The 26,327-nt window shown below is 32.1% G+C and overlaps 1 protein-coding gene across 1 annotated transcript in view; it reads right to left on the bottom strand.

The window, feature by feature from the left end:
- Window positions 1-26,327, bottom strand: part of DACH1 (dachshund family transcription factor 1) — a 429,427-nt gene that overhangs the window by 18,804 nt on the left and 384,296 nt on the right. Inside the window, exons 8-10 of the mRNA XM_025441318.3 lie at window positions 20,966-21,113; window positions 17,745-17,888; window positions 17,125-17,193 (exon numbers count right to left, since the gene is read on the bottom strand). Coding sequence (XP_025297103.3) covers window positions 17,125-17,193; window positions 17,745-17,888; window positions 20,966-21,113 — 361 coding nt within the window. The remainder of the gene's footprint in view (window positions 1-17,124; window positions 17,194-17,744; window positions 17,889-20,965; window positions 21,114-26,327) is intronic.

The raw sequence follows: 26,327 nt of genomic DNA on the forward strand, positions 1-26,327 counted from the left end.
TGGAGAGATGACTTGACACTCTAGCCTTTATCAGAAGAATAACAATATTAAGATTGAGTAAAGAGATTCTGTATTTCAACATAAGGCCTTAATGGTGTCCACAGCTGTTTTTCTTGCCTGGACTTCACAGTCAAACTGTCTCATACTTAAGTTCCAGCTCCATATTCACCTGGATGTATACTCTTCATCTCTATCTAAATGCCCCATTGGCCTGGATCTCTTTTCCAGTCCACCTACTTCAAATTACCAACTGCTGTTTTCTATGTCTTATGAGTTGATTTTCCCTTATACTTCACTGCTCATTCCCACTTATTCCTTGCACAACACCAGAACTTAGATTTGCATTACCTCACTTCTGAATTCGTTATATTCTTCTTTATTCTCACTCTAGATCAACACTTCCCATGCAACATTTATATTGAATTTAGGAGTTAATATATTGATTTTAGATATAAAACAAGGGGTTCAAAATATAAAACAAAGTGAAGCAGATAAATATTCCTAAATATTATTAGGAATTTGTTTTAAAGCCATACTCAGAAACACTCATAATATTTATGTCTCTTCTTTTGAAAAAAATTATAGAAAATATGTCAATAATATAACTTCTCAGAGGATATTTACAAATGTATATTTAAAATCTTTACAAATCACCCAACTGGAATTAACTGGTTGACTTGTGTTCTGAAAGTACTTTGTTTACATTTCAGTAGTCCTAGACCAAAGCAGTACTTCATTAAAAGAGAATGATCAATTTTTTGCATCTTTAAGGGAAAAAATCAAATTTTCTAAATTTCAGATTCAATCTATTAAATTAATTTTGGGCCTCAAATACATGTTCACAAAAGTTTACTAGTGGGTTTTTATAAACAACAACACAAAAAATGAGTCCTATTGGAAAAATCTCAAAGTATGACTACCAAGAATGCTTATAGACAATGTTTGTTTTTAAATATAGAGACATGTAGGTACATGATTTGGCCATATCTGATGTTAAAATAATTCCTGATTTCATGTAAAAATTTAATGTATAAATATTTCATATTTTATATAACTAAAATTTGACTTATTTCCTACCATGCTGACACCTGACACCCACAGTTTTATCAAAAGGAATTAACTCAGTATATATTCTACTAGAACTACTTATTTATGTCTATATCCCACTAGATTATATATTATCTAGAAAAGATAAAATGTGTTTTGCATTTTTTTTCTGGCCCCAGCATTTGATGTATAAGCATTCATTAGAATGATTAGTTACAACAGATAGATTTATCAAGAATTAGTGACAATAGACAGTTTGCCAAAATTCATCCCATGAGATGTTACTTTCAATTCAAAAGTTTCATAGTCAGATGATTTTAGCAAGTACGAATTTAATTTTTAAGTGCAATATATCAACTTTAATGCATGCCTTGTAGAGTGTTTAACATACTAAATATGAACTTTGAAAATTCAAGAAGATATATATTTTTAAATGATAATCATTTTTCACAGACAGCCATTTTTAAGTTTTGTTCTCCCAAACTGTTCACAAGATGATCCTCAGAAGAAGAAGTTGATATCAGTCTTTCCATTCCATACTGCAGTGAAGATTTTATAGCAATTACAGTGGACAGAGGGGTTTTAAGAAGAGACGTCAGATGAAAAATATTTAATTGAAAGGGATGAAAGTAGTGATTCTGAAGTTTCATTAAAATTTAAATTTGTATTTCTGGAGCTTCCAAAACTTTCTTCATTTGTATTCTGTACTTACTTACTTATTAGCCTAACCATATGAAAATGTGGACCTCCAGTTAGTGGTTAGAGAGAGAGAATACAGAAACCACAGTAAAGAAAAAACTAAAATTAAAATTAAGCACAAAAATAATTTAAAAATGTCTAGTTTTATATATTCACATGTTTGTCACATTGCTAACTCATTTCATTCAGAAATTATAAATGCTGCCAATAGTAAAAAACAATAATCAAAGTCATTATTTTGGGGGTACCCAGGTGGCTCAGTCAGTTAAGCTGCTCTTGACTTCAGCTTAGATCATGATTTCAGGGTTGTAGGATAGAACCCTGCACTGGGCTCCATGCTCAGCATGAAGTCCACTGGAAGCTTCTTCTCCTTCTGCACCCCCCCCCAAATAAATAAATAAATATTTTAAAATGTCATTATTTTCAAGTCTCAGAATTCTAAACAGTCATTGATGCATCGAATATTGCTATAATTGCATGTATACTTGTTCCCTAATATTTCATGTTAAAGTTCCTGAAAGTGTTAAAATATAAAAGCCTATATCTTTGAATAATGACATAAAATTTCACCTCTTTTTTGGCTATAAATTTTAACATTAAGAAAATCATTGGAAATGTTTTTGTATTTCCTTTGTTTTGTACCAGCAACTTGCACAAGAGCCTATTGAGTTGTGATAATTCACAGCCTTTCTACATGAATTGCTGGGTTTAAATAAATGTCTGTGTTCCAATTTTCTCACAAAGGAATAGAATCACATGTTGAAATATTATTCAAAACAAGGCAACCAAGAACCTCATTTGAGATCAAAATGGGCAATTACCCATCAACTAAATATTTAAACATTAACTTAGAAATCAATTCATATGTGACTCATCAAAAACAAAAATACAAAAATCTAGCTATACTAAAACTTAAGTATATAAACATCCTAAAAATATCTACCTAATTTTGGTATGTTTCTTTATAAGCACTCAAGTATTAATTTTCATAACATTTTTACTCTGTAGATAAATGCTATCAGTATTTTTGGAATTAGTTGAGACTTTATTGTGGACAGGAAATTATGGGATGAGAGAATGTGGAAAACTAAGCTAAGTACTGTTCCCAGCTTTGTAGCAAGAAGAGATTTGCTCTCCTGCTAACATGATAGCTCACATTTTTTAGCCTTCTTTTGGATGGATGACCTGTTGGGTGTTGAACCATAGTTTGCTGATGATCTGACAAGGGTAACTTTTTGAGAGCCAGTGAGGTTTCTGTTTAATTTGAACTCAAATCACTTCAGTACAATGGCTTACTGCTTTCATTTGCTATATTGGGAGATGTAACAAGGAGCACTAAGTCACTAGTTAAATTTTACCTGCATTTAAAAATCTTACTGTAAGACTACAATAAAATATCTACAAATAGTAGAATAATATGATATGGAGAAATATTTTGATTCTGCTGCTGGCAACCCTTGGAAAGTTGGCACAAATATATCACAAATCTCAGTAAGGTCCCCTGAAAGAAATAAGATTTATAAGAAATTTATTCCAAAAGATAGAACATATGCATATGAATGCCATGCCATTAATGCTTTTCTTTTATCTACCATATTTACTTCACTCTTTTCATTCACTGAGTCTTGGGAATCTGTTAACCAGAATTGACTATGAATTCTTAGGGAAACACAGACTATGAGATATAGTATATAATTCACCAACGCTTTACATTAAAGTATCTTTTGCAATTTCTTGAATTCTCATTCTAATAATTTAAGAAGTATAATTAGAATTTACAAACTAAGTGACTGGGCATTTTTAATCCTTTACAATAATCATATCAATTATTTGCCTGAATTGCAGAAATTTGAAGAAAAATGTGGGCAAGTGGATCTCAAAATTCTATCTCAAATGTATGTCTGAAATCAAAGCAGTTAGGAAAAGTCATTACATTCATTCTCAAAAGCTTAGAGAAATGTTCTCTATACCTGTGACTTAATTTCTATTTTCAATTTGGTTTATGTGTTGACATAATCTGGGTTTTTTTGGATTGAGATTTTCTCTCACTATTATCAAAGACTGTAAATAAACATTTATCTTATTCAGGTTTCCACAGTATTTTTTAAAATCTGTACTTTTTATGTAAAAGTATGTATTTTTTAGTTCCTTCAGGAAAAAAAAAAAAAAGACATGGTAGTACTGAGTTTATGGTCTCACTTGGGCTGGAACCCAGAACCATTTGTTAGACTTAGCAGAGGAATGTACTTTCTGTTCCTGTTGTCTTATATCTAATCTTCTTTTCTCATTTGCAAAATTCTTCTCCATTTCCAACACTTAAACTAGGGAAGGCTGCACTGCAACATTTAATATAATGCTGCTGGAGAACTTACAGAAAGTACTCAAAAAACTATGGTAACTTGAAAAAAATAGACCTAGAACTATATTAATCAGTAAAATCTTGAAAAAATGAAGACATTGAAATTATAACTATAAGTAAATATCATTTTATTATGGAAATCCAATAATTAGTTCTTAATCTGTTAAAATGGAAATTTCATCAGTTAATATAAAATCATGGTACGGAATCAAAGTTAAACACAGCAAACCTGATTATGTATGGTAATAATTTATGGTCTAAAATCTCCCCATCCAGGGCTCTTTCTCCCAGGGAGAAATAAATAAAGAATGAGAGTCAGATCCAATAATTTGTAGCCATCATTCATGGTTTTATAGGTGTAATTAGTAAGCTTAAGTGGAGATTTACTATCTCTCGAGTATGATTATATATGAATTAGAAGAATCTGCAGTTACTCCACACTGTATGAAAATACAAACCATATTAAGAGAAATTTGCCAAATATAATAAAAAAATTAAGAAGCTCTAACATTTCCATCCTAAATGAGTCAAGAATAACTAGTTTATCTTTTATTTAATTTGAAAAAAGATAAATAATCATACAGAATATTTGGCTACAAATAAATCTCCTCAAACCATATTATTTAAATTGACATAAATATTGAAATTCACACTCTGTCATTAATTTTTTAAATGCCTTGGAAAATCTGGTAAATAAAATTTGCATTTTACAGCTTAAAACATGCTAAAAGAAAAAGGATGTATCACATATGGAAAAAAATTAGGGGCTTAAAATAATTTTAGTATCTTAAGCATGTTTAATTGTTACCAAAATGAATACTGTTGTAAGTATTATTATATTCAATTTGTGCATAATTGAAAAATAGCAAAATCTTTTTAGCATTTAGTCTCTACCAAGTACTGTTCTAAGCTCTTTACATATATTAATTCACTTAATCCCATAACAATTCTGTGAGTGGATATTGTGATCAGTATTTGTGTTTTACAGATTAGGAACTCCAGAAATCACAAAGTTTAATTATGCAGTCTGTGTTTTACAGGTAATAAAAATCAATGTGGTGATTTGAATCCAGGCAGCCAGAATCCAGAATCCATGTATCTTTGCACACATGTGTAATCTGTGTGTCTATACTCATAAAAAGTTTAATGTCTTTGTCTTTTTAATAGGATAGAAATATCAGTAATAGAACAGGTCCTAATAGTTAAAGTGAGTTACCAGGGTCACAACATTAATGAATGGTAGTTTTGACAGTAGATTATGGCTCTCATTCTACCACTGGTCTCCTAGAACTAAGTCATCGTAATGTTAAATTTTAATCCTTTAGCAATCAGTTATTTATTAAATACATTATCATTGTTAAGGAAAAAATCTGTATTGGCATTCATTTTGGAACCAATTAATAATTATTTCTGTAACCTAATGGATTTAATTTTTCTTTTTTATATTAGGGAAAACTTCATGAGAAACTGCAAATCATGAGAATGGTTGGAGGGCTAAGAAATATCCATTGTCTAATGAAAATGCCTTTTTACTACCCTAAAGATGATCCTAGAGGAAACCAAAGTCAATTTAATTGATTTTATCTCATTACTAAACTTTACAAGGAAAGAACTATATATTTGCATTTCGAATCTTAATCCTTATAAATTGATGCCACCCTCATTATCGGGCTTAGCCACTCATAGCCACTTCATAAATTATCATGAGATAAAAAGATTGATGTCAGATAGGAGCAAGGCATTTGGAGTCAAGCGGACTCAGAGGTCCTGAGTTCACAGTTTGATCCCAAGCAATCTGCTTTGTGTTTGTGTGCCTCACTTCTCTCAAATATAAAATGGGCTTGCGGTGAAAATACACAAAAACAATGTAGGTGAAAAAGCTGTGCAAACTTGAAATTGCTTTAGAAAATGTTAATTGATGTTCTTCTTTGGAATGTTCTGTATCACTGTTACATCAAAAAAAAAAAAAAAAGAATGCCATTAACTAATCATCAATTTCCCTTTCCTTATGTCTGTTTAACTTCTGGGCTCCCTCCTCACATTCTTCCCTAGCTTTCATGAATCTGTACTATTTGGCACTTGATGAAATTTTGAATTTCATGCTTTCCAAGGCACGTCTTTTGGTCTTCACTATGATCTCAGTTTGTGAGAGGAGAAGCCTCTGCTGCAAATCTCTAGCAGTCAAACTTAGAATAAAGTTGGAACTGGATAGCTCCTGCCAGGAAATATTGTCAATCTAGGAGTTGTTACTATATAGCAAGTGGATTTTAATGGACTAATTTCTTTGAACCAGTTAAAATATTTTCAACCAATGAACCATTTCCCTATAATTAAACATACTGATTATTCTCACATATACCTTCTAGCTGCCCACTATTTCAGCCATAAAAATAATATTACCATTGAAAGAAATGATTGGTCCTTTGTAAATCTTACTTTTAAAACCAAATAGCTATATTCATTTATTCATTTACCAAATGCTTTGCCACCTTTGAGAAAGTGAAATTGGACTTCCTTTTTTATTTAAGTGTTGCTGTTGTTAAAATGATACTGAATGTTAAATAATGTGTTTGTTTTTCAGCTGTTGTAAGTCTAAAGAGATTTTTTGAATACTTCAATTATAAAAACATTTAAAACATACAAACTTGTGCAATTTTTATTTTAATGAAGATGAGAAGTTCATTAAAGAAGATAAATATTTCATTAGATGTTAAATAAAACAAAGAGATTTTTTGGCTTCTCTCAGCACAAAATTCCTTTGAAAGATTAATTAATACATGCAAATTATGCAAATTAGACCCATGCAAATATTTTATGAAGACAATTAAGGGAACCATTAATTACTGCTTTTTTTGCTTCAGTGAGATTCATTCATTTAATTTTAATTTCACTTTAACTGTTTTGATGTATAATCTTGCAGCTAAGAACTTTATCTTTCCTGGCGGGTCACTTAAACTTATAAATTTCATCAAGTGAGTGCACAGAAATCTGTAAAGATATTCTCTAGACTATGTTTAGTATCAAGAGAAATTTCTGACACAATGCACTCCCAGAAACAGGGAACATGGAAGGGAATGTGAGCTCATTCTTGGACAAGGTTCAACTGCTGGAAAAGCAATTAATTTGCTTTGGCTGTGCTAATATAGGGGAATTAGAAAGTGTGACACAAGACAAATAGAAATAATTAGTTCTCCAAAATGATGTTCTCATTAATATGGTTCGAACAGTTGAAATAAAAAACATTATTGTGGCATGTCTGCGTTCTGTCCCTAACCATGGGAGGTGGAATAATGCACCATAAGCATTTTTACATTTATAGTCTAAATGATGATGTCTTATCTTTTAAAGAAGAATTTATAGCAAAGAGTGTTATATATCTTGAATGTCTAAACATATACATGCTATCAAAATTGATGACATACTTTCTATCACCAGGTGTTTATGTACTGATTTCTTATTTTGTACATACAAATCCTGTAATTTAGTGAATAGACTTCAAAGCAGGGGTTCTTTTTCTGTAATTTAAATATCTTCAGATAACTTTGATAACTCCTGGAGTATAAAAAATATTTTCAGAAAATAAAAATCTATTTATGTTCCATCTCAAAGAAATTACTGTGAATATTTAATAAAGCTTCTCTTAGATAGCCAGGCTACTGTCACTGTCTAAGAGTAGATACAAAAAGAGGAACCATGTTATGCGATATGAACCACCAGAGTTAGTTTTAATCTATATTCCAAAATAGTAACCCTCTTCAGCTTTGGTAGACAGTACATATAATTTCTATTGCAACAATCATCAGTGAGCAAGTTAATTGGATATAATGATCATCAATTTTTTCTTTTGATAATAAAGGTAAAAAGACTCAAAGCAAAAAGTTATTTTAAAAAAATTTTTCTTAAATGCGAAGATGAGGATATACTATCTAAAAAAGAAATGAATGGGATGTATTGATCACAATGAAAAATCAATTTCTTCGACTATCTAGTATTCATAATAATAAAAAGTATCATTAATAAAATATATAAAATATTAATATTTTAAAATATTAATATTAAAATGACAGAGGCTCATTTTTCTACCTATCCTCTGACATTTCACTCAGTGCTATAGCCACTCACTGTTAGTACACAACTATGAAAAGTTGTAAGTGGACACACATTATCATTGACATTTGTTGACCTTTTTAATGTTTTTTTTTAAACCCACAGATCTTAAAATTAAATTTTCTTTCTTACAAAAATAAACTCATTTCATTCATCCTGAAATTCCTAAATTCCTTAAATTTCCATTGCATACTTACACTGTCCACACAAATGTATGTTACACCTTCTAAATTAGGATCATCTGTGAATTTCATTGATATACTCTGTTTAACCACTGTTCCATATCACTAATTATGATGTTAAATCAAAATGGATCTACCATTGATCTTTCAGGTCCCCTGCTAATACTTTTCCCAATTTCCATTTATCACTGTTCTTTGATTATGGTCTTCAGACAATATTCAAGTCAAGCCACAAACACATTCATGAAAGAGCCAATCTAATTCAGTTGTATCTATGCTAACAAAACACTGTGTTTTCTATAAATAATTGGTTTGTTTCAATACCTAATCGCAATTCAGTTGTACAATGTCCCTTTTACCCTTTCTAAATCTCTAATTCTAATTATTCTTGATATTTTCCATATCCTCTGAATTGTCATAGAAATTACTATCTATTATATTGCATTTACTAGGAAAAATGATGTCAACCATATTGCAAACCAAGCCCAATGATTTTGCCTTAATTTATTGTGCATAATATTTGGACAATGGAGTAAGAATTGAAATGACAACAAAATCCTGTGTTATGTCACAGCTCAATGCAAATAATGAGAATCATGATTTTTCCCCATAAGAACCAAAGCTTAGAAAGTTAGGTCTATGGAAATTATACATTGAAAATAATTTTTTGTAAGTAATAATTATAATGAACTATATTTTATTACTATTTTCAGCAGCTTCATACTTAACTGCCCACCATGTCTCACTTCATGTTTAATTAGTTTAAATTATGTAAGAAGCCATTTCCAACAAAAATTGATAAAAGGATTTGGTGTTTAAATATAGCCACCTCATTCAAAAACAATATTTAATTTGTCATATATATCTTAAAAGAATAAAAATGCTTATACTGAAATTATAAGAAGGTATTATTCTAAAATTTTATAAAATATTCCAATTCATGAGTATCTCTGAGACTTTCTATTTAACAATAATAACTCTGTCTAGTTAAATGAGTAGTTAACAATGACCTATGATAACTGTGGAACAATAGCCTGTTTATTGGTTACAGCCTGCAATCAATATCATCTTTTGTTCAACTTAATCAATGCTGTCTCAAATTGATTAGCTGCATTGAAATGCTGCCAAACACCAGAAACCAGCGCCAAAAGACTAGAAGTAAATTTATTTTTGTTTTTTGTTTTGTTTTGTTCATAGTACTATAATTTTAATATTTATTTTTTTTAAGATCAAGAAAAATAGTTTGAGGTAATCCTGATGGCAACAGCATTATTTGTTAGTGACTCAACAATAGTCAATATGCAGTACAAGCAGTTCAGAAACCAGTTTTGATCAACCTTCTCTTTTTTTTTCCTTTTTTCAGAAAAAAATTCTTTCTTTTCATGAAACTCTTCCTTTCCCTCTATTAAGCTAAAAACATCTTCAAATAGAAAAGTTAGGTTCTATAACAAAACCGTTCTTACAAAAACAAAAAAAAACAAACAAACAAACAAAAAAAAACAAAAAAACCGTTCTTATATTTTTCTACACTTTATTATGGGACTAAATCAACATTATACTATAAAAGACCAATTTTCTGAAAAAAAAAATATATATCAGTAATAATAACTTCAGTGTTTATCAGTTGCTAAGCACTGTAAATATGTTAACTCATAATAATAAAATGTAATATTAATAGCTAAAACTTAACTGTATGCATATTATTGTCTAGTACATGCTGAGTGCCTTACATGGATTGTTTTATTTAATCCTTCTAACAACCCTCTGATGTTAAGCAATTACTAAAGGAAAAACAAAATAGTGGAGCAGAGATTTGAATCTAGGCCTGACTCCTTGCTTTCTTAATTGCTAGTTCTGTAGCTAAAAGAACCTCCACTTTTATAAAGAGCCTAAAGAACCTCCACTTTTATATTAAACATAGTTTTTTTTTTAAGTATTAAAGATAGAAATGAAGAGACTCTCCAAATGTCTTATATTAAGTGACAATTGGATTTGTGTTTGATTTCAAATTTATACTAAGCTCATTGTTTGCTAGGGATGCAGATAAATCTTTTATTTAAATATGATTAATTTCTTAGTACCTTTAATTGCCACTTTGTTTTCTTCATTTGGAGGGAGTTTTCCCCAGTGTGACTAAAAGTGTCTATAAGGGGCACCTAGATGACTCAGTTGGTGAGTGTCTGCCTTTGGCTCAGGTCATGATCCCAGGTTTCTGGGATCAAGTCCCACATCGGGCTCCCCACAGGGAGCCTGCTTCTCCCTATGCCTATGTCTCTGCTTCTCTCTCTGTGTCTCATGAATAAACAAATAAAAACCTTTTAAATAAATAAACAAACAAAAAAGTGTCTATAAACATGGTATAGGCTTAATGATGGATTTAAGAAGTAAAAACTGGAAAGGAAACCTTTTTTTTCCCAATGGTATATCATTTTCTAGTACCTGTCAGTAAACTGTTTTGAACTTATTAAGTCATTAACAGACAATGTGTTAACTATTCCAACGGATAACAGGGATCCAAGTAGTTATTGCAGAAGAGACAAGAATTAAGTCTAGATAGCAAGGCATCAAAAATAGAACAAGGACTTTAGGGTCATAAATATGAATTCAAATGTCTGTAACCCCTCTAACTCATAGTGCAAATGTGAGAATATTAATTAGTCACTCTGAACTTTAGTTATCTCACCTTTAAATTAGAATATATAGGAAGGGCTCAAAAATAGCAGTTTCCAATCCACCTCACTATTTTAATAAGCAAATAGTTCCTCTTACTATATAATATATCTAAGTTTAAATGAAAGAAAGTGTATTACTAGGAAATTCAACGAGTGCTAAAACATTTGATTCAATAAAAAAATTTGATAAAATATATAAACTACACTCATAAGAATGATACGCTTATGACGCTTTGGAACTATAAGTTACTAAACAATAATAATCACATATTTTAAAAGAGCAAAAAAAAAAGCACATTTTACCAATCCTAATTTTAAAATAATCAGGAAGAAAATAAGGGAATGTGAAAAGCTACTGAACTGTTATATTCCAGATTCTGATTAACTCATGATATAACCTTTAACAAGTCACGCATCCTCCCTAAGTCTCACTTTCCTTGTTTGCAAAATGAAGAGATTTAATTGATTTTTAAAGTCCTATCCTAGTGCTAAGGCAATAACATCATAAAGGTGTGCTTGGCATATCATCAGTTTTTAATAAATATTTGTTGAAGAAATAAATAATTTTTAAATTCAGCATGTATCTTAAAATATCTAGGAAGCAGAAAGGAGATGTCTTTTTTTTTTTTTTAAGATTTTATTTATTTATTCATGAGAGACACAGAGAGAGAGGCAGAGACATAGGCAGAGGGAGAAGCAGCCTCCTCACAGGGAGCCTGATGTGGGACTCGATCCCTGGACTGGTATCACACCCTAAGCCAAAGGCAGACACTACTGCTAAGCCACCCAGGCATCCCAGTAGACATTTTTTAATTGGAAAAAAAAAAAAAGATTGTTAATGTGAAGGCAAGTCTTTTATGTCCTTTTATTGGAAGAATATTTGGTTTTCTATGATCTGAGATCAGTCAAAAAAGAATAAAAAGCCAAACAGTTTTGATTATGGCCATTGGAAATAAATAAAAGAGATGTACTTTCAAGTGAAGTTAAGATTTTGCAAGCATAACTTGCAGATATTCTAAGATGTCAAAGAACTATGGTCCATATTTCCATTGATTTTACCAATTTTTTTTTTTTTACTTAAAAAAAGATAGGCTTTTTCTTAAAAAGAAGAAGCCAAAGCTACTATTTTGAATGTGAACTTTCCAGACTCTTCGGATAAAAGACATAGATAAAACAGCACTGATCTATGATTCTCCTATGTTATAGTTTCCTTCTATATATTGATAACCTAACTAATTTATAGAGAAGATTTAATCATGTGAATAAGAAATCAGAAAAGAAGCATAAGGTTAATGTACATTAAACAAAAGATGAAAGTATTATTTAAGAAATATGACAATAGCATTTTAAATTAAATATAAATTTAAAATGGAAAAAAGTGAGTGTAAGTGAATATTCACAGAATCCAAATTTTACATCGAATGTGCAAACAAAAATGTAATATTATGCACATATACAAGAAGTATAAACACATATTGATAATTCAGCTATCAGATATGAGAATTAATTCTGCCAGAATTTGTAATTCTGACTTTCTGAGGTACAATTATATTATCCTCACTTCCTCACAGCAATCTCTCCAACCAAAGTCTGAGAAATGTCAGAACAATGAGGAACCTGGGCATTCACAAAATCAAACAGGTCCTAAGTCATTGATGATTGATACATTCTTTCATGATATATCAAATATTCAGTACTAAAAATGTGGCACAAACATTTGACACATTTTTATATATGTGTCAGACATACAGGTGCTAGGAACACAGTAGTGACCAAAATAGACATGGTTCACAGTCAGCTCAGCAACCTTCCAGAGAGAGGAAGAAGACATTGAGCAAAGAACTATAAGTGCACAGGAGATTACTGTGGAGAAGTAAAAGACATGGTAAAAACCTTGAAGAGGTAGAAATAGACCCAGGGGTCAGAGAGATGCTGCAGGGGCAAGGGGTGGAGGCTGAGAAGCATTCCTGGAAGCAGTAGCTTCTAAAATGAGATTTCAAGGATGGGCAAGTAAAGGCAAGGAGGGAGGAAATATGTCCTTGATAGGTAGAGAAAGATCTGGGGCTTTCAGAGAATCAAAAAAAGGATTTTGAGATGAGGAGAAAGAGTTGTAATTGGATGTGGAGGGTGGGGGAAGGAAATGTGTGCTCTTCTCTTCCTCAGTACAAATTAAGGAAGATGTTGGATTGGGCAGGTAAGGGTTCCATAGGGAAGGAGCACTGGATGAGGACAGGTTTGCAGCGGGTGCCTGGTCCTTTTGGTTTTGTGCACTGGACCCTGAGCCTTCTGTGAGATAGCCAAATACAAGCAGGCTATAACCTGGACCTCTTAGGTAATATCTGAGTGGCCTGGAGATATATATATATATATATTCTTTTTCAAAACATATATGTTAAAGAAACCATTTAATTATCAAAACATACATGTTAAAGAAACCATTTAAGTGTTTGCCATTGCCCAATGAGAGAGATTAAAAAGAGATTAGAATGCAGCTGAAGAAAGCCATCATATTGTAGATTTGGTGCATATAGTGTGGGGATGTGCATTTGTGTAAGTGGGGGCAGAAAAAGTTTTGGGGGACATTTATTAACTAGTCCAAAAAAGTGTTCAATGAGTATTTATATGAACTCAGTCTACTCTGCATATTTAAAAGATCTTACAAAAAGCTTTAAAGTAAGATAAAATTTTCTAACACAAATCATGCCATATAAATCTGTAAAACTCAAGGCATGAATGTTAATCACCATATGATTCAGCTCCTGAAACAAGATTTTTTTTTTTAATGTTCATTCTCTATCCATAATATCACCACCAAACTCATGAATTTTGTTAGTTACTGGAAATATCAATAATGAAGAATTTATCCCTGTGTAGTATGAACTGATTTACTTATCACAAGTAAGTAAATTATTTAGAGTCTCTTTGCTCAGGAATATTTTCTAAACTGCTGTCTGGTTTCCTCCTCCCTTCTATAGTTTTACATAAATGGTGGTACTAAATGCCAATAAGGCGATATTTAGTCTAACTAACCTAGGGATGCTTATTTGTGGGTAATTACCCAGCACTTGGGCAGTATATAAGTGCCCAACTGCTAGGTGACTAACTCTTGGGCCAAGTATGGCATTTATTTATTGCCAGAATGTTAAAAATAAATAAATACATGACAAGCATAGAGAAATGTGGGTTTCCTTTGTCTTTCCTAATTAAGTCGGGTTTATTTTGGAACAGAGAATAATTTTACTTATGGCTGGACGGGGAGTAGGAAAGAATACAAAGAGTATCATAACACCTGGGCTTGAGGACACCAAGACAGATGAAGCAAAAGGAGTAAGAGGCCATGTTCCTGTCATTCTTATATTGTGAAGCAGTAGGTGCTAAGTGCTCCCCAAATGCATGGCAGGGACCATTTCACAAGTCAGCAATGAGTTCTGGTACTTCCTTCTTTGCTTTTCCCATCTTTGTGCTTCGACTCAGAATTTAACTAGTTTTTTATTTTTGATTTCTCCTGCTCACAGTTAATTTTGTCCTGTTGATTTCCAAATGTATTCATTTAGCCTAAGATTTGGGGGGAAAGAAAGTTTCATAGAACTAAATGAGCTTACTTAGTGGAGTCTGAGGAGCAAAAGATGATCTCTTGGAACTGCCTGGTATTTTAAGAGTCTTGGGTGGTTCAATTGCCAGGGAAATACCTTTTTATCAATTAAAACATAAAAATATTCACACACTATGTTTTTTTTATTACATTTGAGAAAAAAATCCATATTGTCTAATTAAAACCATGACTAATAGGTGTTTTGTTGAAAACTCATTGTGCACTTTGAACAATATAACAAAACATTAAATACAAGTATAATCATACAAAAAATAGAGTATTACTTACTGTTCATGTTAGAATTAAGGAAGACATATTTTTAATTGACCAGATGAACGAATGAAGGGAACAATTAAGATTTTATATTACAATGAAAGTAAAGCATTTAATAACTCCATAATCATTTATATTTGGCTTTAAATCACTATGTATAATTGTTCTTTAAATGTTTTATTGCCTTAATTATAAAGTTGTTTGGGTGAGTTTTCTTTGTTACCCAACTGAGAACATTCTGGATAGCAAAAGGAAGGCAATTTATGATTTAAAATTTTACTTAAGTAAGCAAATCACAATAGAAAATGAGAACTGTCAATACTTCAACCATATATAGCAAGATTTTATGAATATTGAAGTGTATATTTGAATATATGTCAATTTTGCAAATTCAAATTAAAATAACGATAGCCTTACTGATGACCAAAATATTACCTATAGCAAATTCCTGGAATAAACATGATATTCACTATACAAAATGTTTAATCTTTGCCTAATCACTTCTTAACACTGACAACAAATATTCCATTAGTATACAGTAATATATTGCCTATAATTTTTCTTGGATTGAGTTTGAGGAACCTTATGGATTCTGTAGATACCAGATAATTTATATATCATATTCATCTGAAGACTCAGGTGTTTTCTTACATCCATTTGGCCACTAGCTAAGTTAATGCATGAGTGGTCCCTGCACATACAAATCAGGGCTGATATTTATATTGACCTTATTGAAGTTATCACCCCTGATAAAAAGAACTGGCTTTGCTATTACTAATTTGTTGACATGTGTATGGAATTTTAAAAAGAGACACAACAGGGATGCCTGGGTGGCTCAGTGGTTAAGTGCATCTGCCTTTGGTTCAGGGCATGATCCCGGAGTACCGGGTTTGAGTTCCACATCAGGTTCCCCACATGGAGCCTGCTTCTCCCTCTGCCTATGTCTCTGCCTCTCTCTTTCTATGTCTCTCATGAATAAATAAAATCTTTTTTAAAAAGAGACACAATAGAAATCTTATGATTTTAATAAGATTATACATGTACATCCACACATACTTTTCCTGATATCCATAATGCTCTAAAAAGAAGAAGCCTTTTCTACATCTACAATTACACTAATCTTGTATATACAAGGAGATATCTCATAATAACATATGGTTCAAGCCTCAGGATTTAAAAAATAATTATCATGTTTTTAGGTAAAATAAATATAGGCAAAAACATTCTTCAGGAATGTTTCTGCAAGTTTCCAATTTTTACTCATTGCATATCTGATACTTTCCAAAAGTATGTTTCCTTTACACTAAACCAAAGATGACACTTTTGGAGCTGATTAAGTAGCACAATTAATGTCAAACAATATCCCCAAAATGATTGAGCTTAAAATGCAAAATAAAAGCAATTGAGAGGATTATAGCAGTTAATCATTTTAGGCTTCCCTTTGAAGAACCATCTTCATTTAAAATAGAAAACAAATGCTCTTTTTACTGTTTAGTATTCATGTTGTTAGACTGAGTTTATTGCCTAGAATAGATGTTAGACTATAAATGTTACCTTCAGATTTTGTTCTTTCCTAATAGTATGGTCTAGGCAATATACATATTTAGCTCTTCTGAGTGTTTAATACAACTCCCTTTAGTATTCTATATATGATTTTGCTCAGCAGATTTGTGTTATTAAAATGTATATAATGGCATACAGAACATTCAGAAAATACACAGAGGACTAAACAATCTTATTTATTGTTAACATTGAACCAGTCTATTTTGCATGTACCTTGCAGTATCTGTCACAAAAATGAGAAGGAGAAATTTTCGAATTTAAGAACTACCGATTTGATTAACCCATGCTTTTATTCAGACGGTGGAGAACTTATAAACCCTTCCTGCGTGAGATTGGGCTTCAAGCATTCAATAAAGCACATTTACTGTGTCCAAGATTAAATCATACATTGTTTAAAATTAATTATTCCTTTTTAATTGCATTGTATAAACAGAAATGACCTGTTAATTTAAAGAAAATCTATCAGCACAAAATGAATTCACTCATATAAACAAGCAAGATGAACTTGACCTTGTTTGAACTTGTTTTGATGTGGCCCAGATGGTAGGCTACATGCTTGAATAGCAGGCTAAAGCTGAGGAAAAACTCATATAGCAAGATCTAGATTTATAGCCTTTTGCAAATTCCTACCTTGTATTGTCCTTTCAGCATCTGTTCTGCTGCCACTGCGGTCAGCTTCTATCTCTGGGGTCAGAGAGTCTAAAAGCACAGAAAGGTAAGAGGGACACATATTTCATTTGATGCTTTTGTCCTTTAAAAAAAAGAGCAACCTGTTACTTTGGAGCTGAATTAAAATTACATAAATCTTTGTCATCTTTTAAAGGTTGAACAAAGACCAGAACCATAAGAATCATCAAAATATTTGAATAGATAAATAAGTAACGCCAAATTGTTCCTAACACGGGATGGAGCTGGGAAGTTCTCAGATTAATATTTTATCCTCTTTCAGTACAGACAGACCCAGTTATGCAGGAAAGCCGTGTCAGGTCCCAGATACTGGAGTGAAGTACAACAGGCCAGGTGAAAGCACCTGGGAAGTCAAGCAATTCCCCAACATGCGGGATCACTTCCCACCAGGCTTACAGTTTAAAGAATCACTAGGGATAAAGATGTATGTAAAACCACAAACACAATGTAATGAATCAACAGATATACGAATATATGTGAAACCACAAACACAGGTTTACATTGTCTTTTGAGTGCTAAAAAGTTAATGTCAGTGAGCCGTGCATGAAGATGCACCCTCTTACCATTTAAGACTCTGAGACTATCTGTTGAAGCTGCCTGTTTCAGCGTTTGTTCTGCTTGCTCACGCCGTTTTGTCTCAAATTCAAGTGCTTCCTGCAATTTTCTCTTTGCCTTCTTCTCCTTCTTTAGCCTCTTTTGAACTATGGCTAGAAAAGAGTGTTTGTATATTACATTTTAAAAAGTTTTTTGCAATGCCCTAACTTATCAATGATCTATGATTTTATATATATATTTATATAAAAAATATATATATAAACATATATTTTTTTTTCCTGCTGGACTGAGTCTACCTATGCAGAAGTTCCAAAAAAAAAAAAAATCCCACCCTTATCTAAAATAAATCCCAGTGAAATATCCAAGGAGGCTAATTTTTATTTAGCCTTCAACCACTGTTATATTACAAAGATGCCTTTGATTGTCATATGTAGAGACAGATTTAAGGGGAAACTAATTTTAGTAAATATTTATATGCACTGATAAAGGAAGCCTGATTAAATGAATTTTGTGGGTTAGTCTCTGCCCTTGAATCAGAATGGTACATAATAGTTAGAATCATGCCAGCCTTTATAAGCATGCCTTCTATCTCTTTATGAAGCACCAATTTTGAATAGCAAATGGAGTATTTCCCCTGTAGTTGTTTTGCAAAACAGTTACATTGGTCCAGGTCTTAAGAATTTTTTTCTTGAAATTTTAAAAAAGGCAATAAATATTTTTGTATATGAGGAGCTAAATACTCTTAATTATCAACATAGAAGTAGTCTTTTGGGGGTGATGAAGCTATTGTAATTTGCTCAGAGATATCGATAATTTCTTCAAAGCAATTTTATATGCACTATAACATATTTCAAGAAAATCATGTTTTATTCTGCTTCAATCTGGTGGACTATAAAACCTCACTGATGATAATAATGTGCTACTGCTGACAATGATGTGGTATTTATATTTAAAAAAGTAGCTTATGACACAAAAAGTTAATTATGATACATTTTCTCCTACTGGACAATTTAAATATTTGTATATAGTATGTAACCAATAACTAGTAACAAATGTTCACAAAATGTATGGTTGACCATACTTTCAGTATGATAATTATTTTAGTTTTTACAATTTATATAAGGTAAGCAGCCAGTCTATGGAGAGCATGCAAATGTTTCTTTTTGGAATTTTTTTCTTCTGGTTGATAAACACTGTAGATGTGAATGTGACTGTGACAGAATCGGTATGAGAAAATCCTTTTAGAATTAGTCATAGGGAATAGTCATTCAGAGTTTACTACTTGATTTCTTACTACAACATTTTTATTTAATACAGTATTTAGTCAAAATATAAATCAAAGTAATAAAGATTCAAGTAAGAATTTGTTTCAGTTTCTGACTTTCATATGCCCCATTTTTATAATTATTAATACCATTAAGGTGGCAGACCATTAACTTGTTGAGTTTATTGTTGCCGGTAACATATATTAGCAGAGGCTGTTTTTTATCAAAACATACATTGGTTACAGTCTTGTAACAAAACAAAACTGGTTTTGAATAAATGCTAATTTCCTTTACTTAATATGAAAATCGTATGCTTATCTCAACAACATCATTTGCCTACTCTATCCCTTTCCAAAGATGATTGGTTATAAGTCTCTTTGAAAAGAAACAGTAATTTCTGAATTCCTTATTTGAATTGTTGTACTTCCATGGCACTAAAACTCAATACCTAGTCCCTTGCCATTGACTGCTTACTGTTTCCTGCTCCGCAATTGAACCTGGTATTGCCATATTCTCTCTTCAGGGTAATACACTGCTTCAATGGATACATTTATAATAGATAATTATTGATAGCTATTACCTTTAATTTATTGTTCACAATTAATTAAATGGGAAATTCATGATGTGATCTGTGAAGTGTTTTGCCCTCTAGTGGTTAAAAAAAAAAATAATGTAAGTCCTCCAAAAGATTTGAACCAATAAAATTCTAAAGTTCTCTCAAGTAACCAAAAGATTACTTCAGGAATTCAAGGGTCTACTTTTATGTCTTGTCAAAAAACAAAAACAAAATTTCTCCAGGTGAGAACAAAATCAAGAATCAAGACATGGCTATCTCATTGAAGTGGTTCTATTTAACAAACTCTTGGACAAATCTTCATTATTCACACAAAATACATCCCATTATCAGTGTTTATCTTGTTTTGATTACTATACTGCCTTAATCTATGTGAAACCACATTATATGCCATATATTGGTGGTGATGGCTTTTCTAAATCAGCCTCATCCCAGGAACCCACTAGCTGTTGCCTCATAGTAACTAATGAAAAAACCTACTACTGGTTTGAAAAACAAAGCAGAAACAATGATTTTCAAATGACTGTATCAAACATATAAAAGAACACCTGGGATATTTATATTGGATACTTATTAAATGAGGGAGTAGGTGCTCCCCCCTGGAGTACTTACGAGAATCTTATTGTTGAGGCAAAGGGAAAGTTGGTTGTAAAGGAAATACTCTTAATCTCACACATAATATAAACTCACAAATATGAATGACCTTCAAAATTATCTATACATGCACTGTAAAATGTGTTAGAAGAAGCAATTCATAGATTAGTGATATCATTGTTTTTACCCAATAAAAATTCATATTGGCTTCTACACTAATGGGTATTTGACCTTGTTGGATGAAAATGAGGCATCCAGAAAGAAAATTATACAAACACTCAACTTTGGTCATTTGTTCAGATATTCATCAGTCTTCAATTTCAGTTGATAAATATCTTACTATATCTGCTTCGCTTGAATAATCAGTATTTTCTATTTTAGCTTTATGACTTTAACTTTTAAGTTTTTCAAAGGGCAATTGTGAATGAATATAAGATTTTTCTTCATGGCTGTCATCAGAGCTCATTCTTATCTTACAATTATTTGTTAAGCTCTATGAGCAATAAAAACTATGTGATTAATTATATAATAGACATATTTCAATTCCCCGAGGTATGAACAGAAGAGAAATCATTTATACTCTGGAAATGAAAAAACACAATGAGCCTAGGATTCAAATCCTGCTGTGAACCTCAGCTATAAGTAAATTAACAAAAAAGCTGTATTCTCATAGTAAATCACCAAACATAGTAAATTAACAAAAAAGCTGTATTCTCATAGTAAATCACCAAACATAGTATTGTTCTGTTAAATAGATTATATAAAATATTACACTTATTTGGAACTTTAGAAATACCTCTATTCTTTTGTTCCATAGCCAACTGCTTCTCAAGCGTTTCCCTTAGTTCTCTTTCCCTTAAAAAATCCATCTTCAGTTCTGTTTTTTCCAGTTGGACTTGTTTTTCTTGAGCTCTGGCATTATCTATGGCAACTTTCAAGAGCCCCTGCACAAAGAAGGCATTCAGAATTGTAATATTTTGGTGTAGAGCATATTTCATTCATTACTTAAAAGCATTAAAAAAAAACTAATCAAATTCTTTCATTCTTTTATATTCACCCTATATTCACTAGGACAAGTACTTCAACCAAAGCACAAAATTTCTAAATCTAACTAAACTATATTAGGAAGACAAATGTTTTTGCCATGCAGGTTCAATTGCTTCTAATTAGAAATATCTAGATCTAAAGCTAAATGAGGGCAGCACATAAGCCTGCTAAAAAATAAGAACTGAGAAGAAAATATTAAAGCTCTTTTTTTTTTTTTTTTTTAGGGAATATTAAAGCTCTTACACAAGTGATGATGTGGCATGATTTACATAATCCCAAATGACCCTGGTAGTACCCACTTGTCTCTTAGAGCTCTACCTCCACCATTCCCTACTGAGATTATACTGGACAAATGCTCATCTTTCCATTTCTCAAGAAAACTGGTTTCTGCACCAGTGATTTCACTCTTTCGTTCTCCTGAATGCCTTCCCTTCCAATTTTTGTGTGGCTCATGCCCTCACTTCATTTCACCTTTGTTCAGTCACCATCCAAGAAAGTTCTTTTCTTACCACCATATCTGGAATAGCCCTCTAGTTATTCCCTCCTATCATTTATCACTGTGTAATATTGTCATTCATGTATATGTTTACTACTTTATGTCAGGTCTTCTGCACTAAAACGTAAACTCTCTGAGGCAGGGACATTTTCTCTCATTTGGTAGTATGTCTCCCAGAGTCCAGAGAGTGCCTACCATATAGTAGATTCTAAACATTTTATGAATAGAAATTATAATACTGGTATATTTTTCTTGAGATATATATATATATATATGATCCCAAACCTAGTGTTTTAATAGTGCATTATTTTTAAAAAGTCATTTAAAATGGTTAAAACAAATTGAGAATAACTTTTAGGGGACTATTTGACAGTATAACTTAAGAGTATATAGTAAATGTAAAGTTTATACAGTAGGTGATGGAATCTCTTCTATAAGAGATACACATGTAAGTTGATTTACTCTTTGTTAATTAAAAACTTGAGTAATATTCTGAGATTCTTGAAAATGAGATTATGAGAATATGTAAAACATATAAAGTATTCTGCACATGTTCTCTCCCAAAATCCTTCAGAAAGTTATTAGTAAATATTAGAGCTAACATTTCTTTCCTTATCAACTCCCAGTAAGTAGTGGGAGAGGCACAGGAAGAGGGAGAGAGAGAATCTTAAGCAGAGTCTGCTGAGTGTAGATCTGATGCAGAGCTCCATCTCATCACCCTGAGGTAATGATCTGAGCTGAAATCAAGAGTCTGACGCTTAACGGACTGAACCACCCAGGTACCCCATACAGACTAAAATTTATAAATGAAGTGAAGTTGATGCCATTTGTAGATATATTCTAGGATATGACACTTCCTACAGGAGACAACATATGCATTCTGAATTGGGAATTTCAACTCTGGCTTGACTTGTTAGCCCAAGAGAGGTGTACCCTTAGATCAGCTCACCAATGTAGCACTATCATAAGACATCTTATTCTCTTCTCAAGTACATATAAATTATTTCATGTTTTTATACCTGGCCCTGAATTTCATGGCATAATTCTTGTGATAGGAGACAAGCTGGAGGGTTTCTACATGGCTGTTTGCCCCTCCCTACTCTTCTATTTTTAACAATAAAACATAGCAGCTAAGGAAACTGCCATCTTAACACAATTCAGCAACATTCCTGTGTATGTTTCTTCTTCATCAGGAACAAACAATTAGTAACAAATGAAAGAGATCATTACATCAAGTGCCCTTTTAGATCACCCCAATTAAAACTTTAGTTTAGCTGTATTTTAATTCTAAGATACCAAATTCTAATTTTCTGCTCTGATTGCTCTTGTTGACTTATCTTTGAAAGATGTACTCTCTGTGCAATGTCTAGAGATTATTTAGCAAGATGCCAATGTTGGCACCACTTAATGTGTTGATTGGTTGTATTATCAGTAGCTGTTTAAAATAAATTACTATTAAACTATTATTGTCCTTGGCTGACAAAACACAATATTTTGGTGTTCCTTAAATATGAAACAATCATTATGAATAAACATGTTGAATAATGTTAAAATGCAACTCTAATTTGTGTAATTTTACATTAATATTTGTTGTAATGTATGAAGTTGCTAAAAGCATTTATGTTTACTGTTTTCTTTTGTTACAGTTGCTGCTAATGTCCCTAATGGTAATACATTACCTATTCCTGCTGATTATATCTGAAAAATACTAGCTTTAAGATCCAATACCCTCCAGGGACTACTTATAAGCTATATAAAATTAAGTTTCATTTTTAGACTTTAAATCAGTGCATATCAGTAGGAGTCCAGTGTGAACAAAAATCTGCACTAGAGCCAAACTGATACATATGCAAAAATATGTTATTGCCCGTGACAGCTCTGCTGCAAAAATACAGAAAACCGATTAAATTTCAGTGCAGCAGGGGGCTGGGAAAAGCAATAGCAAGTAGTGTTCACAACATCTACAAATCATTAGGACACCATTTTAACCATCAGTGATAATAGTACTTTCAGATTTGTGTAACTTCTGTAAATTTTCCAGGTAGATCATATGCAAAGGTCACACTAAATGCTGAGTCTCACGTGGACATGCAGTATTGAGCCAATTCTGTGATGACAATTCCGTGATGATGAATTACAGCAAAAGACACAAGGTTTAAAACATGAATTTTTCTCCAGGGGGAGGTCGGTTATGATGTTCGACAATGACAATTCTAAAGAAATGCTTTTAGGCTTACTCTGTGGCATAGCAATTATAAGAGACAATGGTTGTTTGGCCTCAAATTTCTTTCCCGTAAGTGAAGCATAATTGTCATATACACAAATGTTTTTGTTTTCTAAAACGATCTACCTTGTAAATTAAATTATTCTAATCATTTTTCAGGAACAAGTCTATATGCATTTCTTTTCAGAAGGGCACTGTAATTGATCTAGCAAGTTTTCGACTATTTCTATATCCTAGAAAGTAAAATAACTGCTTGTATAAGATAATTTAAAGTAACACTGATATGAAGGAAACATTTCTTAATATCCTAGTTGGATCCCAAAGGAAAAGCTTACTTAGCCATGTTTATTTTTTATACAAAGGTGTTTCAGAATCAGATGATAACTAAAGTTTTTTGAGTGTCACAGGTATTAATGTGACAAATTATGCTCAATAATGCAGTGCTTCTTATGATAGTAAATATCCTAGTAGAAGGGGATTTTAGTGATTGCCCACTCTAATTAAAACCGCTTAAAGTTGAAACAAACCAAGGCCCATAAAGATCAGATGACTTGTCCAAAATCCCAAACTAGTGAATTGACTAAGCTTAGTTCAAAATTCCCAAGCTTATTTATTATTTTCTTTTAATGTTTCTTTCCAGGATGAGAAGGAATAGTGTCCCTGGAAACCTGGAACTTTTGTAGATAAATATAGAACAGTATCAACTAATGCATATTCACATAAGCTCTTATAACAAAAGATTAATGTTATGGCTATTGTTCTCCAAAATCGTTCAATAATGGATACTCCCTCAAAAGCATTTCCAGATGTAAAACCCATCTTGTGATTCATATGATCATGTTGGAGATATGGCAACATGGACTCAGTAATCATCCTGCCTATGTTTAAATCCAGACTCCACCACCATTATATGACCTTGATCAAAAGACTTGTCTGCCTTCATTTACTCATCTGTATAATGAGGATGATAATGAAATCCACTGTGTAGGATTATAAAGACGATTCAATGTAATATCATATAGAATTAGCATAGAGATGGACTGAATATATTGTGATTTACAGTAAGAAATGTATTTGGTCTTCATCCCAAAGATCCTACAATGGGTGTAATTTCCTAAGTAACAAGAGTGAAAAAGGTTAAATGGATGGCCTTTGTTATTCATAATAAGCCCCTCCCAACTACACCTGAGTTTATTTTAATAAGGTGGCTTTTGGAAAGCCTTACGGATAGAAGCTGGTTGTCAGGGAAACTAATTCTGTGATTAGAGAATTGGAATTTTCAGTCCCATCCCCCCTGACCTCTGGGAGGACAGAGGGCCTAGAGGTTGAATTAATCACCAACTGTGGGTGATTTAATCAATTATACCTAAATAATGAAACCTCTATGAAAACTCAAAAGGACAGAGTTCAAAGAGCTTCTGGGTTGGTCAACACGTGGAGGTACTGGGGAGGTGGCATGCTCAGAGAAAGCACAAGAGCTCCACACCCCTTCCCATATACCTTGCCCTATGCATCTCTTCCATCTGACTGTTCCTGAGTTATATCCCTTGACAATTAACTAGTAACCTAAATATTTTCCTGAGTTCTGAGAGCTGCTCTAGTAAATGAACTGTACCTGAGAAGGGGGTGATGGGAACCTCCAATCTATAGCTGGTTGGTCAGTAGCACAGGTTACAACCTGGACTTGCAACTGGCATCTGACATTTGGGTAGGGGGCAATCTTGTGGGATTGAACTCTTAACCTTTGGGACCTGAGGCTATCTCCAGGTAGACAGCGTCAGAACGGGGGTTCAATGGTAGGGAATCCAGCCAGTGTTGCAGAATTGATTGGTGTGGAAAAAACTACCAGATATTTGGTGGGCAGAAGCATCAGAAGTGAAGTGATGTCACAAGTGTAGTGTATTGAAAGCAGAAGACACACACAGGAGTATTTTTCCTATATAATGACACACTATGATTGTTCAATAAATATTCATTTTAACTAGTATCATAATTATCACTGTTGTTGTATACAATATAAATTAGTAAGTATGGTATATAGTCCAGATTTTTAAGAGATTAATGAAATTCTCTTCATCATAGTAAACTGTGTTCAGAATATTGGATATATTTCACTGTTTTGTTTTTTTTTTAATGAGGTCTTTTCACAAATTGGTAATGAGAAAAAAAAGACAGACTATGTAGGTATGATGAAACATAAAAAGATATAAATAACACCAATATATCTGATCCTAGTCTACTCATATTTTGAAGCCAATGTCCTTTTTTGGTGTTTATCTTTTTGAAAGTTTCCTAATTATTTTGTCTAACTCTGTTATAATTAAAATGATGTATTAAAAATGCAAATAGAAAACTATTAACTTCTTTTACATGTATAAAAATATAACATTA

The sequence above is a fragment of the Canis lupus genome, chromosome 22, assembly GCF_003254725.2.
Source record: "Canis lupus dingo isolate Sandy chromosome 22, ASM325472v2, whole genome shotgun sequence".
Taxonomy (NCBI): Eukaryota; Metazoa; Chordata; class Mammalia; order Carnivora; family Canidae; genus Canis; species Canis lupus.